The 18,890-nt window shown below is 37.4% G+C and overlaps 1 protein-coding gene across 1 annotated transcript in view; it reads left to right on the top strand.

Moving 5' to 3' along the window:
• Positions 1–18,890, top strand: part of LOC104163594 (serine/threonine-protein kinase TNNI3K-like) — a gene marked incomplete at both ends in the record, with an annotated part of 52,168 nt that overhangs the window by 13,978 nt on the left and 19,300 nt on the right. The window contains 10 exons of the mRNA XM_009702646.1: positions 6,513–6,657; positions 6,749–6,853; positions 7,518–7,612; positions 8,243–8,392; positions 9,545–9,631; positions 10,850–10,906; positions 11,939–12,031; positions 12,117–12,174; positions 12,290–12,484; positions 12,833–12,937. Of these exons, the coding sequence (XP_009700948.1) occupies positions 6,513–6,657; positions 6,749–6,853; positions 7,518–7,612; positions 8,243–8,392; positions 9,545–9,631; positions 10,850–10,906; positions 11,939–12,031; positions 12,117–12,174; positions 12,290–12,484; positions 12,833–12,937 (1,090 nt within the window). The remainder of the gene's footprint in view (positions 1–6,512; positions 6,658–6,748; positions 6,854–7,517; positions 7,613–8,242; positions 8,393–9,544; positions 9,632–10,849; positions 10,907–11,938; positions 12,032–12,116; positions 12,175–12,289; positions 12,485–12,832; positions 12,938–18,890) is intronic.

Below are 18,890 nucleotides of genomic sequence, written 5' to 3'. Positions count from 1 at the left end.
TTGACAATTGTAAAAGCAGGGGCAAGAGCCCATGAGGCTTCTTCCTTGCACAGTATGCCCAGCAGTGCCAAAAGCAGCAGCATTCATGTACCCCTGTTCCTACTCTGCTAGTGGCACAAAGACTGTGTTTCTCCCCAGTTTCCTCCTCTTTGTTAGATTTTAACAGTAAAAATTTACCGTATTTTCTGCGAGGCTTGCCTACAGTACACACATCCTACTCGTGCAGTAAAAACAGTGTGGAGGGAAACAGCATGACTCAGATTTGCAAGTATTTTTTTTCAATAGTGAGCGCTTGTTTCACTCCCAATGTGTGTGTACAGAATGGATATAATGATAATAAAGAGGCAGGAGGGGGGGAGGGGGGCGGGGGAGAGACGTTCATTCACCATAACAAGGCAGTGGGAGGTTCACTATCACTTAGATAGTTTATTCCAAAAGAAAAAGAATCTGGGACACCGTTTTGGATTCTTTTCTTTAGAATCAGAATCTTCAGAGTTGGAAAAAGAAAAAGGAGACTGGAAGCGGGAAGTCTTTTACTCACAAAATAGCACACTTTGAAACTTGGTATAAATATAGCAGTGGAGGAGCAACTCTTAAATGCCTAGGAATTAAAGTAATTGGTGAAATAACCTGAAGAAATTTTGGCAGCGTTCTGTGCAGACCAGTAATTGATGTCATAAACTTGAACTATTTCTTTTAACGTAAACTGACTGACTCGTTGATCAGCTCTGAGGCCATGGCAACTGAAGAAAACCTGTGACCACTGAATCAGACTGAAAAGGTCAGAATACTGCTGAAATATAGAATCATAGAATCATAGAATCATTATGGTTGGAAGAGACCTCAAAGATCATCAAGTCCAACCGTATACCTGATGCCACCATGCCTACTAAACCATGTCTTGAAGTGCCACATCTAAACGTTTTTTGAACACCTCCAGGGACGATGACTCCACCACCTCCCTGGGGAGCCTGTTCCAATGCCTAACAACTCTTACAGTGAAGAAGTTCTTTCTAATGTCGAGCCTGAACCTACCCTGGACCAACCTGAGACCATTTCCTCTCGTCCTATCGCTAATTACCGGGGAGAAGAGACCAACCCCCACCTCGCTACACCCTCCTTTCAGGTCGTTGTAGAGAACGATCAGGTCTCCCCTCAGCCTCCTCTTCTCCAGCCTAAACAACCCCAGCTCCCTCAGCCGCTCCTCATAAGACTTTTTCTCCAGACCCTTCACCAGCTTTGTTGCCCTTCTCTGGACACGCTCCAGCACCTCAGTGTCCTTCTTGTAGTGAGGGGCCCAAAACCGAACACAGTATTCGAGGTGAGGCAACATATAGCAACATTTGCAGTCTTAACAATAGCCAAAATTCTTCTTCAACCCAACCACTATATATAAGAAAAACATATAAAAGAAATGTACTGCGCATGTATATATTGTCACAAATGTTCATATTTTACATATGCATGTATATAAAACCAATGTGTTACAAGTACAGTGGGTTCTCCAGATGCTAATCTCAAAATTTGTTTTAACATAAACACTGTAAGGAAGGACTAAGTAAATTCTGTGTATTTTCAGAAATCACATACGGTCTTTCAAGCACATTTATTGAGTTATTGGTCAGATTCCTTTAAGGTCCAAATCCATTTTGAGATGATTAATATATCTCAAAGACGAGCATGCCATTACAAGCTGCTATCACTTAAAATGCCTTACTGATCTTGAGATTTTTATAAACTGATTTAGCATGGAATTTCTCATTTCTCTTTTTAACAACTTCTATTTCCTTCTTTCTTTTTTCACACCTTCCAAACTCCTAGAGATTTTTTTTGCATTATTGAGTCAATATGATTGCTACTAACTTGCATTATTTATTCTATCAGGAAATTCAGTTTTATATTTCAGAATACCCAAATGGTAGAATGTAGTAATAAATGGGACACAAAATATCACTTCATAATTTTTTTATTCATTCTTGCAATCTGATAGATTTTTTCTATCATAATTGTAATAAACAAAATGAAAATAAGGGGTTTTTTCTTAAAGTAAAGTAGAAAAAGAAGTTTATTACAATGAGAAACCATGAGTATTCCTCAATAGCTATTCTCTGTCCTCATTTCATTGGACTGAACTCCTTTTGTCTCCTTCTTGCTTTTCTAGTAGCTTCACTATACTCACATCCACAGCTGACTTTTCTCTGTATAGTTTCTAAGAATGAATATTTAGCAACACATGTTAGATCCAGATGACTTGCTGGTTTTGGCAGTTGCCTGGTTATGGTCTTGACCTTGAGAGGTCTGTTGTCAAGCTGCTGAGCCCTTTAGGTAATCAGAAGGGTACATTTGATCTCAGGAGGGCTGACTTCTGAGCCAAAGTCCAAGTCATCTAACTATTTGTTGTTTCTCAATCTCACCTACCACTTGGAGGAAGGTAAACTTCATTATTGAAAATAAAGAGCTGTGGGTTTTGCTTGTTGTTGTGTTATCAGCTGGCCTGATTGTATGACCACACTCCTGTTGCTGTCCCAACACTCCAGCAGAAAAAAGAATGGGCGAATGAAAGGTGGGGATTAAGAAGTAACGGTAATTTAGAATTGTCATATGTTCCACTCCTTTTTTATGTTCCATTTCTTTGAAATCAGGTAGGGCCTGGAAATAATTGCTTCTCAAATGCTTGAATGTAGAAGTAGGACATCTAATGCAGATGTTTGCATGACATCAAAAACTGTTCCTTTCAAAATGAAAGAAAAAAAATCATATTTAAAAAATGGTTTTATAGCCTCATGGGGTAGCTAAGAAACAGAATATATACAAACTGCTATTTGTTGTTATTGTTCAAACTGGTGGTCCTAGAGGCTTCTTGCAGTGACCACATGATATAAAATATATTCTTTGTCTTTATAATTCTTATGATCTTTCAATAAAATTTGTCTACTCTCAGGACTACTGAGCTGCTAAGAGTTGCAGGTCCTCTTTTTTCAAGTATCTTTGAAAATCACTGTCACCTCTGCCAAATACAATCAATTTTAAGTTTAAAACCAGAGTTTGATATTAAAAATCTAGGCATGTTCAGTCATACTTCTCTTAATATTAAACAGTTATCATTCATTGGGACTTGGAAAATTTTCCTTATTTTTTTAAAACAGACTTGCACTGTCTTTTTTTCATCCTTTTACTTACTGTAAAGGTTTCACCTGTTACTTTCTACCTACGTAATGTCTCAGTCCTAAGAATAATTTCTACAGTACTCTATTTTGTTCTAGACAAGAACTTAGCACTTGCTTATTTTTACTGGTTACTTTCAAGGCAACCTCAATTTTCAGTCTCTGGCTGCCATGACAGTTGCACTATCTATCCTCGATTTAATAAAAAAATACTTTGAAATCTCAATCTGAAGAATTCTCCTGCACTCTTCTTTAGTAATTCCTGAATCAATATGATGTACTTTTTTGCCGTAAGTCTCTTTTAAAGTGTTTACTGATTTTGTTTTGTTTTGACTCTGAATTTCCCTTCTTTTTAAGGCAATATTCCAGTTTACCTGTCATGTTTCATTTAGGAATCAGAAAACTATCAATTAAAACAAAAACCATCATCCCATGCTGTAGTTATATATCCTTCCAGAGGCAAAGGAAATGGCTTGCAAGTATTTGACATCATTTCCAACTGCATAAACAAAGGAGAAGATATATGTTTCTTTCGTTGCTCCACCTTACACCTTATTGTGTCGTAGGAGCTCATGGCCCCGAGACCCCTGATGTCCTTCAGGCTGTTCTGTGGGTACATATTCTAAAATGCTGACATTTAGTCCCTTCTTATTTATTGCACTTCAGAATGAATCTGTGTCTGGTAACACATCATAACAAAAAATAAAGGCTAACATGTCACATGAATCTAAAAAGTGAAGAATTATTTTAGAATAGAGAAATAAAGCAGTTTTCTTTACTCCTTTTAATATAAGACTGCTAGGAAGGTTAGTGGGAGCAGTTAATGAAATTTTCAGGCCACAAGCTTAGTAAGTTACAGGAATTCCTTTCTTTTTCTTTTTTTGGCCTGAAATAGAATTAATCTTTGGAACTATCTGTCACTAGACATCAGTGAAGTTGTAAGTTCAGCTCATTTTAAATGACTGTCCATTTCTGTGAGCTTTACTTCAGAAAAGTTTTAAAATAGGGATTTATTTTAATTTGCATTGTTCTTTATACTCCTGCAAAATCAATAGAAGACAGAACCTCAGAATGTGTTTGGTTTACCCTTTGTTCCAAGGACGCTCAGTTATAGGAAAGAATTGCTCCTGAGAGATGTTTGTCAAAGTTGTGCTTAAAAGCCTGTGTAGTACAAGTTTGGACACCTCTAACGAACAGATAATTCCTTAGTAGTCTATTAATTTCTTGTAAACTGTCTCAAAGATCTGGTGCTAGATTGAATTGAAAACTAAATGTGGTGCAAAGTATACTGGATTTGTCAGTTCTATCAGTTATGATACCAACCAGTTCTGGTTGTTCTGCCTTTAAACATAGAAAGAAATGTACTAAAGAATCACAGAAATACATGCCCTCTTTGAAAGCTGAATGAAGATCTTTTTGGATAATGAAAACAACCTTTGTATGTCTCTGTACCAATTCAGAACTCTGCCTAGAGCCATGTCCAACGTCATCTTTGCTTCCTACTAGGTAGATTAAGAAAGAGCCACGTAAGGTATATCCATACCCATTTCAGGCATGCCTAAGAAGGTTCTCAGGTGCTGGAATGCAATTGCCTGTCCTGTAAACAGTCAGAAAGCTCCCTGGCATGGATGTGGTCCAGGTTAACTGGCAGTCTCAAACAATTCCCGCCTGTGGGTCAAGGATCTTCCAGGGATGGCTTCCTAGTAGACAGGCTGCGTGCAACTGCCCTTACAATAGTTTGATGCTCTCGGTAGATACCAGCAGTTCTGTGATACTTGGCCTCAATACAGCCATGGTTTATGTTGTTCTATAACAGAATCATTTTTAAATAGAACTTCACGATAAAAAGTGTGTGATATTAGTATTTGCTATACTAGAACAATATCAGTCAAAATTAGATTAGTTCAGAAATGTGAATCTGCTTCTGCATGCTAACTGAAACAATATTTTGATCTAACAGATCCCTTACTGACAGGTTTCCAAGTGCTTTGTGGAACTGGGACCCAAATCTTCAAGAAAGAATCTCGGTCTTACTGAAAGCCAATTGAATCAATGAATTCTTTTAAATTCCCTTGTTGCTTGCTAATATTGTCCATCCTACAACCACCTTACTATTTCACCCAAAATGTCTGAGAATATGAGCTAGTGAGAAAACTCAAATTCAAATCCTTGGTGCATATATGCTTATTTGAGAGGTATTTAGAATGAATTAGTTTCAGTTTTCTTTTGCTTTAAATCTTATGCTGTTATGTGTTGATTACAGCAACAATTTTTGCAGGTAGAAGGATACAAGAATTAGTCTTCAGAAATTAAGAAAAAAATACTTTTGCTATATATATTTTTATAAGTTGTGTGCAGCATACACAATGCATGATTTTGTGACATAAAGCACTGGAAGGGCAAATCTCTTAAACAGAGTGAGACTTGTATCACACATTGTTTGTTTCCCATGTGAAATTATATTGAACCAACAGAGATAAATACCATTTCCACCCAACAATAATGTACTCTGTCTCTAATTTTGCCCATTCTTTTATATATGTTATGTTAAAGAATACTCCCATTCTCTTAAATATGTGAAGCACATACACAATCAACCTTTGTGAAGCACATACACAATCAACCTTGCAAGGGAAAGGAGACATTCAGCAAAATTAAAATATTGGAAATCCAGACTTTTAAATTAATTCTCCTCTTAATTTCTTGCCTTTTATGTGTTTCTGACTGTAATACCAACTATGAAAAATATATCCTTGTTGTCTCCTTTATTTTTTTAATTTTTTTTTTTGTCACTGTATAACTATCAAGAATCCTTGATCCTGCCACTGAAGGAAGCTAACACAAACCTTAAAACCAACTGGATTGTCCTTTCCTAAGAGCAACAATGAAGTATGTTTCTTCCTAGTATTTTTAATTAGTAACTATTGTTCCATGCATTTGGAATAACTCAGTGGATTGCTTTCTTACAGATAGTAACTACGTATCTTACTTTTGATTTGCATTGTAATATACTCACAGCAATTGCTCTTTCTAAGAGTCATTTATAACTGGTGATTCATTCATGGAAAGCTACGTCGAAACATTCAACACATCTGCTACTGGAAGAAAGCAATTATACCCTAAGTCCAAAAAATAATCTTGACAGTGTACTACAGATGGCACTGAGTAATGTAGTTTTGATATATGAAAGCTTACAGAAATTTCAATTTTAAAGAAATAAGACCATAAATATTTTAGCAGGAGGTTTCAAAATGTATAGGCACAACACATAAAGCATTACTAAATATCCAAAACAACTATGTTAAGTATAAAATACTTTCTTTCATCTCTTTCTTGGTCAAATGGCAGTGAATGCTCAGGACAATGAAGATCACGTTCCTCTGCACTTCTGCTGTCGATTTGGACACCATGAAATTGTAAAGTTCTTACTGCAGAGCAGCTTTGAAGTTCAGCCCCATGTGGTGAATATCTACGGAGACACACCTTTGCATCTGTGAGTCACATGGAGCAGCTCTCTTTTATATGGTTTGGACCTAATTCGACAGCTAGTGTTGTTAACAACTCTTTACTGACTTCATCTTCAGTGCATGTTACAATGGCAAGTTTGAAGTTGTCAAGGAAATAATTCAGCTCTCAGGAACAGAAAGTCTCACTAAAGAAAATATATTCAGTGAAACGGCTTTCCACAGGTGAGATGTTTAAAATGCTATTATCAATAGAATTCCACTTATATATGCATGCAATACAACACACAGAATTACAAATGTCTCACCAACAGCCAGGTGAGGAACAAAGCAAGCAGTGAGCTCAACATGGGTGGTAAGTCTATATCTTGAGATACAGGAGAGGACATGAAGTAAGAGGCAAAAGCAGATAGTGAATGGGGAGAGACCAAGTGAGAGAAAAAAAGATAGGAAAGGCATCAGGTTCATCAGCTTCTGGATGAATAACGGTTTCTCTTTCTGTCCAGTTTGGAAGCTGAGCTTAAAGTCTGTTCTGCCTAGAAACCTGCTGGAGTCTAGATCTTCTAAATTAGAAAGAAGGTGGCAGAACGCAATTCGGTCATGATGCTGTAAGTTTGTAAAGTGTTATTTAAGAGGCACTTTGCAAAATAGACTGTATTAATTTTGCATAGTTGTGCAAAATTGATTTATACAGCAATAATTAGAATGTTTCTGAAACAATAGAAATGAACATGCTTTGGTGGATTAATGATGCATTTGCACATTTCTAAAGATCCTTTATTCTATTACTACATTTTTATCTCTGTGTAATTATTTTTAAATTTTTGACTACCCAAAGTATTTGTCCTTTTATGGACTATAGCATTCACTTTTCCCTTTATTTTTGCAGTGCTTGCACCTATGGAAAGAACATAGAACTTGTAAAATTTCTTCTTGACCAGAATGTTGTGAGCATCAATCACCAGGGAAGAGATGGACACACAGGTAATATCATCATCTTTATTGTGTATGAGTGCATATACCAGCGCTCAAAAATTTGGAAGCCATACACAAACAGGATTTCCAGGGTAATTCCCATGGTAATTCGGTGATCAGCATCCAACTACCTTTCAGACAGATCTCAACTTCTTTGAAATGTGTTTGCAGGCAGGCATAGAAGTGATAAGAGTTCAGTGAGGATGAGTCAGCCTTGTTAACTTGTATATGAGTAACAAAACCTGATGTAAAACGATTCTCCCATAGTTAGGCTCCTAAGTATTTTAAAAATCAGGCCCAAGTATTATTCTGCTAGGGACTATGCATATAGGATATAGTGTCTGAAGGACTGCATTCCTCCATGTCCCTACTACAGGCAACGAAAAAAAGAGACTTCTTTGTTTCTACTTGATTTTCCTCACGTACAAAGTTGTTAAATGTGATTTGCAGGTGGTAGAGTAATTACTGACATGTTGTGTAAAGGCAATAGATTGGTTCTTGCAGCATTAATATTTTATTTTCACCTATTGCCTCAGGTATTTTTTGATAATATATTCCTTTATCGAGGAAATCAATTTGCCACAAGTCCTATTATGAGGTTCTGACAGTTGTGCTTACCACATTTCTCTGATGTTCTAGGATTACACTGTGCTTGCTACCATGGTCATATTCGACTTGTACAGTTTTTACTGGACAACGGAGCTGATATGAATCTGGTAGCTTGTGATCCCAGCAGGTCCAGTGGAGAAAAGGATGAGCAGACCTGTTTGATGTGGGCTTACGAGAAAGGTATTACAATTTTCTAGTTTCTGCTACAAAATCCACAGGAACAGCACAGGAAGGAGACAACACTACAAAATAACCCCTCAGTCCCTGTAGACTAAGAGCTCTCACCATCTTCTTTCCAGTTCCTGGCACAAAGGGTTATAAAAAACAGCCCTTTTATTTATCTTCTCAGATGCCCTGTTAAACATCAGTTTAATTCAACACGAACTCAAGGACAGGAGTATTTATGTGCTGCTAAAATAGAAAACATACATCCTGTTCAGTAAACGCTATCTCTCCCTCTGGTATGTGCATGAGTTTTAATTTTATTACTGAAGGAGACATTACAAGGAGTGATGAATCAGAGTCAGCAATCTTAAATTCTTGCAAATATGGACCAAAGCAAGGCATTTTCCATGGTTCCTGTTATACTGTCCTACATGTACAGCGAAGTGTCAGTTTTCTGTCCTGGTTTTGACTCCATGATTTCTGGGACATTCCCCCCACTCCCAGGAGCATTGCAGTACCATTTATTACGAGGATAACTGTAATATAGTAAAACTATGGATTTCAAAGGCCTTTCAAAAACCTGACATTGGCAAAATACTCTGTATGAAAGTACTGAGGGAAAACTCATCTTTGAAAGATTTAGAAAAGAATTTTTGAATATTGCCAAGCAGAACATTGTGCACCAAACATCTGGGAGAATCAGCTTGTGCATACACCACTCTCTTCTGGTTCCCTGCAAAGAAGAATGATGTGTATCGCAGCTGTCTACAGCAATATAGTGTACAAATTTTGTCTGGTTTAGGACACCAAAACTGAAATATTTTCAGGCACTGGTTTTCCTTGTAAGGCCTATTGAAGACTATTATCAACTTCCATTTTAGGATTTCTGTAGCAGGGTTTTTTCTATTGCCATATATCACATATAGGATTAGGTGGATAGTGAAAATGACATGCTTGTTTTTATTGACAGGTATTTCCCTAGATTTCTGTAGTTAAGAATCATAGTATGTTTCAGATTAGCACCACTGTATCTCTGTTTACATGTTTTATAGGCACATTGTACTTTTTTTTTTAAATCCCCTGATTTTGTATAAATTAATTTGAAAAAAAAAAAAAAAGACTATTGAATTTACCTGCAAATCCTTATATGTCCTCTTTCTTTCTTAGGTCATGATGCCATTGTGACCCTTCTGAAGCACTATAAGAGACCTCAAGATGAATCACCTTGTAACGAATACTCACAACCTGGAGGAGGTATGGTCTGAGAAATCACTTTATTCTCTGACCAAAGGGCTGATCCAAACACCACTGAAGTCTCTGGAAATGTTCCACTGATGTCAGGGAGCTTTGGATCAGTTCTGTCTGGCACAATGAAAATTAGTGTCATGAGAATCGCCATTTTCCAGGTATCCTCTATTTATGTCAAAAGTCTTCTTTTATCTTAAAATAGAGTTGTCACTTCATATTACTCAGTAGAAAGAAAAGTTAAAAGCTGTAAGATGAAGATCAATCCCTAGTAATCATTACTCATACCTTTTTACATCCTTAATACCTTGTTTAGCCATTCTCTTTGTGGTGTTTAGCTCTGATGTTTCTTTGACTGCTGACATTTGGTATATTTCTATACTCAGCCTCCTTCATATTTTTTTTATATCTTCAGATATCTAATTCCCCCTTAGGAAGAATTAATTACTCTTTTTGCTACAAAAATACTCATTTATATTGGCAACTAAATGACAATCACCAAGAATGTTAACTCAAGCAGTTAGATACACAAAGCATTTTGCAGCATGTTGAGAACGCTGCCTACAGAGAGGGTGAATGTGTTACACATCGCAGTTTGTCCAGGTTATTGACTCCTCTTGTCATTGAAACGGGAGGAACCCTACATCAATCTGCTTCCTACATAGTTTGACCTGTTACCGGTTTAGCTGTAGTATATCTCAAGAGTATGTAAATCTTTAGGGGACTAAGTTTATGCAGGTATTGGAAATATATTTTGGCAAGCAATTAACACACCCAGACAGTTCTTTTAATGCTGATTGTTAAAAGAGCTCAGCTCCCACTTAAGTAGAAAAAAAGAGATTAAATTTTTGGTACATTGAGAAAGCTGAGGTCTTTTGGAAAATCTAGTCAGTGAACTAAACAGTGCAATGTGTTCACAGCCCCATTGTCAGAATTTGTGAATCTAATCTGAGTTCCCTTACAAAATCTAGCTGATGTAAATGGATACATTGGCCTTTAACACCAGTGAAAGTCAGTATTGTTCTACAGCGTTCAGTGAAGCTATATACAAATTACTTTCAAGAACGCAGCAATATAACATCACAATCATATGTGTTTGTATGCTTATGTATATTTTCACCCCTTTATTATTCATTCTTTAAGCAATCATTGCCTCATTAATTTATCAGTACAGATGCTTATACTGTCTTTGAAATCCATAAAATTCATTCTGTTCTTCTATTTCAGATGGTTCCTATGTGTCGGTTCCATCCCCTCTAGGAAAGATTAAAAGCATGACTAAAGGTATTTTCAATAGCAAGGGAAAACTTGAACTTCTATGGTCTTTTTACCCAAGGTGTTTGTCAACCTAAACATACTAAGCAAGATTTCTTATTCCTGGAATTTTCATTGTTCAGAAGTGTAATGATGTGCATAAGCAGCAACTATATTTCCCTAGGACAATTCTAGGAAATTACATACTTAGCTTTTTCACTCAGTGTCGTGATAATTCCTGTATTTACCTTATTTTCATTTACTTTAAAAAATATATTTATTTTTATTTCTTTGGAGAAAAGGATGTGATTGTGAATTAGTACTAATGAAATACACACATATTGATGAATACAAACATTGTATTGAATTCCACTGTAAAATGCCTGGATTATCTTTACAAGAAAAATTCTGACCAAAAATAATTTGTGTTAACCTGAAACACATATAGATAAAACATTCAGATGAATATTTGTACTTCAAAATATTTCATTTTTGTGGTGCTTTCCAAATTTTCACTCTGGATATAATCAAATCCTTACATCCTTTACATAGCAGCACTGAAATGTTTCATTTAGAAATATTCTGACAAACTTTATAGTAGTAAACCAAAAAGATCAACAAGGCAGAGATGTTTGCTAACTAAATTAAGTTACAAAATTTGGATCCCACACGTTACTAAAGAATCGGTCGGATCTGGAACAACATCCCCTGCATTAGTAATGAGCACTAGCTATACAGGAAAAAAGGAACTAATTCTCCATGTAAAGAATTTTACGCAACCATCACCTGATACAGGCAGAATATGCTTATGGGATAGTGTTCATCAGTAATAAGATTTTAAAGCCAAGAAAGTCCAAGGTAACTGCAGCATTGCAAGTATGTGTCTGTTATTGGGGTTTACTGTGTTCACTGAAAGAAAAAGGAATAGGATTACCAGCCAACCAATTTACAGGAGGAAAATCAGCTTTTACTGTGCAACAGTTTTGTGAAGTTAAAAGCTTATATTCTGTCCTTCCCCATGACGCTACATTTTACAAATAGGATGAGTGTTTTCTTTTGCAGAAAAGGCAGATGTTCTCCTCCTCCGTGCTGGTTTGCCATCACATTTCCATCTTCAGCTCTCTGAAATAGAGTTCCATGAGATTATTGGCTCAGGTACCAGAAATAAGAATGCATTCATTTTAAATGTCTGATGTTCATAATAAATACCTTTGTGCTTATTTACTTTAAACCATTTTAGGGTCTTTTGGAAAAGTATATAAGGGACGATGCAGAAATAAAATTGTTGCAATCAAACGGTAAGTTTGTCCAATTTTTCCATCTTGTTTGGTTAATTACCTAGTTTGAAGTATTAAAAAAAAACATATTTTATGATCTTTTTGCCTTACTGTTTTCTCTCATGTAAATTCTAAGCTATCGAGCCAATACCTACTGCTCCAAATCTGATGTGGACATGTTCTGCCGTGAAGTTTCCATTCTCTGCCGACTGAATCATCCGTGTGTTATCCAGTTTGTGGGAGCTTGCTTAGATGACCCAAGTCAGTTTGCCATAGTCACTCAGTATATTTCTGGAGGATCACTCTTCTCCCTGCTTCATGAACAGAAGAGGTATTCTGCTCATTCTCTGCTTGGGTTTGTGGTACAGAATTTGGAAAACTAGTAAATCTATGCTGTTGTAAATTCTATTCATTTCAGTACAAAACAATAGAGAAAGTAACACACTAGAAAATTTTAGTTTTGATTCAGATTATTGGGTGTACAAGGGAAAATTAATAAGTAATCACAAAATTGTTATTGTCATTATTTTACACTATATAGTTTACATTACATAGATTATATAACACTATTTTTTATTTAAAACAATTTAAATGGTTCAATGATTTACAGATAAGAATAATTTACAGACAATTTTTGTCTGATTTTTGACTTTGAGTATTTTTTTTTCCCAAAATATAGAACTCTTGATCTGCAGTCTAAATTAATCATTGCTGTAGATGTTGCCAAAGGCATGGAGTACCTTCACAATCTCACCCAACCAATCATACATCGTGATTTGAACAGGTAAGTTTCTTTCTCTATCCTAAAAATTCAGGGAATATGAAGCCTCAAAGCAGCAGCAATGGTCTGCAGTCTCACCTGTACTTGCAGACTCTTGTAACTGTGCAGTATCTCATTAACACTGATGGAGCTTGGAGGAAGGTCTACTTGGATTGGCTGGACTGGGGAATTGCGGCACAATGCTTTCAAATTCACTGGAGGCTTTAATACATTTTAGTTGAATGACTTAACAGATGGTAGTCAACTTCATGCTTATAATAATTTCACGGTCAGATATCTTATCTGAAATTTACAAAATATTTCTACCCTATTTGCATACATTAGTACTGTGGGATAGGCTTCTTACAATTTATGCTATCTAGTATATTTCCCCAGTACAGTTTTTTTAATCTGAAACATTAATTAATTCAGATTACCTACTTTTGCCCTTCTAAGAATTAAGTGCCTGATTTAAACTAGCCACTAGTCTCCCTCAGGTCAATGCAGAAATGCGAAAAGACTTCTAGAAGGCAATCCTTCCCATTTGTTTTAGATGCCTGTCTTGGAAAGGGAGGAACCTTGGATGAGCCTGTGCTTGTTTCAGGGCCCCTCCTTGTAGCCATCTAGTTTAGTCTCAGTGCCTAATGCTGACACTCACAGAGCTATGGCAGGTAAATCCCAGCCCAGGAGTCAGCTGACAGTGCCACTGGCAAAGAAGTAGGAGAAAGTCTACATGACATTTCCCTCTGGAAATGAAACTGAATTGAAAAAACACTCAGAGGTTTTATACAAACCACTATGAGTCACATTTGCTGAACTGTAATTGTTATTGATGGATGCAACTGCTAAAAAACAGTATTTTCTCATGTCTGGCCCACAAATGTTCAGCCTTTGTTAGAAGCAGGTAACATCTTCTCTACTGAGAGGAATTTTTTCATGCCATGTCTACATCAGAAATCACTCAGACTAGCCATTCTGCCCTAACTTCTGCTTTGGTTGTGGACTAATCAAAATTAGCTATAGTTGTATTTAAAGAAGAGCAACCAGGCGAAGAACGTTAGTGCTGAAAAGCTGTTGCACTTTTTAGCCACAGTAGTTTGCTTGGAAACACCTCATTCATATGTACAAGCACGGTGATAAGAAAGCTTCTACAGAAGCTTGTCATTTTCCTGCATCTTGCCGCAAGTTTTCATTTTCTGGTGACACTGATAGCTGCAGTGAAAGATTCCTTGTGAAAGACAGTCATTCTTTTGGGAAAAGGAGCTGGGTTTTTTCCCTTTGCTGAGCAAAGAGGTAAACCGATTGTGAGACTATGCCCAGTTCAAGGTTCTGGTACAAAACTCTGAAAAAATATGAGGCAGCAGCAATTTTCTAGACGTTGGCACCTCCAAGAGAACATCATGGCTTGCACACAGGAAAGTTTCTGTTTTCATGCTCCAAGTGTACAAAGGTCCCTATGAACGGAGCGACTTCAAATAACATTTGTGCTTTACAAACGGGAGGTTTCTTGGGATTTGAAGCTGAATAAGGAGACAGTGTGGAGGTGTGTGTATATATAAGACCAGTCACAGGAATGCAAGCCGAAACCCACCGAACTCAGTGTTCTGTATCTAACAGTGGCCCATACTGACAAATCGGAGAGTCAGGCATGTATATAATGATAACGTCTTGAATTCTCTCTCAGTACTCAAGAACTTTGGGTTCAAAAGGGTACTTTCAAAAATGAGTACTTGCTCTTGAAGTCATTTCTTAAATGAAAGAATAACTCTATTTGTGGTTACGAAAGAAAAAATATCCTTGTAGACTGAAGAAGAAAATCAGATCACTAATGCAAAAGAAACTGCACTTTTCTTTATTTTAGTATGAAAAATGCAGTCTACAAATCATATCACATCAAACCAGTCTTCGGGGATTTATGTGCTCTAGGTTAGCAATATTGGCACAAATTCTGCTTTATACTCTCACTGCAAATTTTAGCACACTTTGCTTTGTTCGTCTACTCCAATGTATGAGTGCATCCATCTGCTTGTATTAAAACTGCTACAAACACACAAAAATGGCTACTGTTAACCACTGCCAATTACATACCCAATTACTTTATTTAAATGTGCAGATATAGTGTTTCTGTATGGATTGGATAAATGTATGATGTTTAGAAGAATATTGCTGACACGATATATTCATCCGTGTGTATTGACTATACAGTGTTAATCTAAGTATATTAATATAAGCCATATTCTGCAATTTTACCGTAGCAGAGCTACATAAAATTTTTTGCCGAAGAGTATTTTAAATGCACTTTGGATTGGCTAAATATTTTCAAAAACCATGTCACTTGTCAAGATTCTTTTAGTCTAAGAAAGCCTGAACCCACATTTCAAAGGCCTTTGAAATGCTTCATTTTGACATTTTAAATTATTTTTTCTATTCTTCCTAGTTTATTTTTTAATCCTAATTCAAATTCCAAGTTTTTAAAATATAATTCTACTTATCATATAACTCTCAAAATATAAAAATGAAAAATTAAATGTTTCATCTTATATGAACAAGTAAAATTTTGTTGACAAGAAATGGCTGTTCCCCACTTTTTATTCAACAATGTTAAGCTCCACAAAATGTTGTGGGTCAATGCAAAATTAAACAGTCCATTAGAATCACTTATTCAAACAGTTCCATTAATTAGCAGGAGATATTAGGACAGTCAAACTCTTAAGTGCAATTCAAATTCTCTTCTAATACATTTTGAACTAATTACAATTCATTATCAAGTGATTTGACTGCAGAGCTTTGCAGGAGCCAGTTGTGAGAGGTTCAGGAGGAATCCAGGGAAACCTTAGAAAGGAAAGCACAACCTGTGCATCCTTGACCACGTCCGTGAGTGATGCCTGCCTGCAGCACGAGCGCAGAGCAGCACTGATCCCTGGGCATCCTCCTCCAGAGCCGCATCAGGGCTCTCCGCAGCGTGGTCAGGCGGGTAGAGATGTCTCAGCTCCCACCTTTGCCTGCAGAGTCGAGGTGGGCAGCCAGCGCTCCCCAAAAAGCCCCGTGCCCTCTGCTCTGCAGCTCCTCACCTGCCCTGGCAACAGTGGTGGCAGGGTTCCCCAGGGATCGGTGAGGCTGGGGTCCCCCCTGCAGCCCTCGGCTGCCCCTGCCCAGGTGTGCTTCCCTGCAGCAGCAGTCGCACCTCTTCACCCCCTTGGAGCTCCCAGTTCTCCCACAGGAGGGGCAGCGAGCTGCCTGGCCTCTCATTTCCTGGTGTCTTACTGGTACCTTATACTGTTGTTCGCTAGTCTTTAGGGGAGTGTCCTGAATTAAATCTGCTTTTGATAATCTCAGCTAAGGCCTCTTCAGTTGCTGTCTCCCAGCCTTGCTCTTTTTCCTCAGTGCAGACTGTGCTCAGTTCTGACATCTTGTCATTATTAAGACTCTCTAATTTCTTAATAACTGAAATGATGAAATGCTGAATGCTTAATTCATTGGTTTCTGTCCTTGTTGATTGAATTTCCCACACAGGCAAATATTTACTTCTACTGTCCTGCAAGGATGGATACAAATACTTTTTTAATCTGTTTGTTTGGAGTTCTTTTTCCATTTTTGATTTGAGAATTCTCAGTTTATTTTCAGCATAGCACTGTGCTTTCAATTAATGCTTTGTCACTCTCTTTCATTACTTCATCTCCTTCCCTGTGTTTTGTCTTTTTTACTTTAAATATTTTCCCATAATCACTGAGCTCATCTGACTTTCTTGGTTTGTTTGGCCCATTTGTTACAGACAAAAGCATCTCTGATTGGAACACTCCTGAGAGCTAAAATCTAGTGCAAGATGGTGCACTCATTCCATTTCTTTGGTGATAGCTGAGTGAAGGCACTAAGTCCTTGGTGTATGCAGAGAAAAATCTGTTCTTGCTGTTCTAGCTATGAAAATAGCCTCATGATGTGCATGTGAAATATCTAACTGTATTGAATTGTGAGATTTTAGGTTAAAATGATCCTTTTGCTAAAGACAAAGCATGAGTCTTAGTTCTGCTAGCCCTTTAATGCAAAAGGCACATCATTCAAAGTGGGGATGACTGGGCTTTCCTCTCACACAGCACAGCTGTGCACTGCTTTGAACAAACAGCTTTCTGCCTTTGACTGTCACCTCTTCTGCTTTGACAAGGCATCCCTTGTAAGTCCTGAGTACTGGGATGGGCATTCAGTTCTTCAATTTTAGCCTAAGTCAGGATTGCTAACAGTTTCTAACTAGTTGCCTTTATTCTTTTGGCAAACTGATCTTAACCAATATTGTACGACAAGGTCTGGATTAAGAGCAAAGAGAAAATATTGATATTACAAACTTTCAGGGTGTTAAATTGTGAGGAAAAGCTTGACACTGGTCAGAGATTTTCTACATTGACCTTTCTTTCTCGGATAAAAAAAAAAAAAAAAAAAAAAAGAGATGTTGGTAAGACCAGCATGCCTGCACCAGTCCTAGAGGCTTTTGGAAACGTTGCGGAAAAAAGCTGTTTAGGCCAGACCCTAACAGTATAAGGTGCATTGACTAGGATTTGCTTGCAGATAGCAACCTGCATATTGACCTACAAAAACAGACAGGCTGGAAGAATGTCTTCTAACTACCCCATTTTTCTTTTTCCATGATTGTACTCGCCTCGTTTCTCCATTGCATACCACCCACATCCACCAGCTCTTGTCGTCCTCCTTACAGTCAAGGTTCCCTTCTCCTCACCCCACTGGCCCTGACTTCATGCATCCTCCACTTTCTCACTGAGTCGCCTTCATATACCTGCATCCCCTCACAGCTTCCTTTTGGGCCACCAAACTGGGGAGCTCAGGGGAAGATGCTTTCTTTTGAAGCTGTAGTTCTTGCCTCAGTCGTGGTGCAAGCCAAGAGCCTTGTGTCTGAATGCCGCAGTACGTGCAACTGTTTTAGGACATCAAAGATCCAGACCTTATGGTTCAGCCTTATGCCTTGTCACTACTGGCTGTTAGAAAATAGTTCTGCACTGAAGGATTTTTAATATTTTCCACAAAAGAAAACCCAAAACAGTATCTCACTAGAGAGCCAAAAAGCATATCATTACCTCACAGAACTTTTACCAGATCATATTTGTGAGGGTCAAAAGATAATTTTCTATAAGGACGTCAGTGCAGTTGATGTGTGGTGCTGAGAGTAGCTTAACTTCTAAAACTTTTTAGTGTGAGAGCAGAAGTCATGTTTCCAGTGTGAGTCCCAGTCAGCCTGCAGACACAATTACTAGATGAAAATCTTTACAACAACTTAAGAAAAAGACCAAAAGTGAAATTCTGACCCTCTTGTGTTAAGTTTTGCCAGTGGCTTCACAGGAGCCTCAAATCTTTTACCTTAAATTTTCACATAGCTTGTAACCCTCTTTGTGAGTTCTGAAATCTAATGCAATCCACATAATGTATTAAATAAATCTGCAATATGGCTTGGCAGAACAGAGAAGAAAATGAATCTTTCATGTCTCTACCCTGGAAAAGGGGTTATCCTTCTGTTTTGAGAATAATTGGGAGTTTTATTTTGCTTTCCAGTTCTGGAAAAGGAAGTTCTGACAGCTATCAGCAACGGTGACATGTATCAGCTTATTACTACTCACACTGTGGTGAGGGAGTGTAGCCACAATGATTAGAGCACTTTAACAAAAAAGAGACCATTTTAGTATCAATTTAATTTAAGCCATAACAGCTGAACATGGTTGGACCAAGCCTTTGAGCAACTAACCTTCATTTGATGGCTCTAACTATCTGTAAAAGTTTCTGAGAGCTGGCTTAGTGAGAAAGATGAAAGAGAGGATGGAAGCCTGGTGGTAATGGGGATGGTGTCTGCAACTCCTCTTTGTTATAAAATCCCTTATGAAATCTTAAAATAGCAGTTGCCTTTCATTAAACCCACAGTGTGTTAAAGATAGAAGGATCTTTTCATGGCCCTGTTCTGTGGGAAAGGAACACGCACTGA

The sequence above is a fragment of the Cariama cristata genome, unplaced genomic scaffold (assembly GCF_000690535.1).
Source record: "Cariama cristata isolate BGI_N322 unplaced genomic scaffold, ASM69053v1 scaffold30366, whole genome shotgun sequence".
Lineage (NCBI taxonomy): Eukaryota > Metazoa > Chordata > Aves > Cariamiformes > Cariamidae > Cariama > Cariama cristata.
This window is presented reverse-complemented; position numbering and strand designations above follow the sequence as displayed.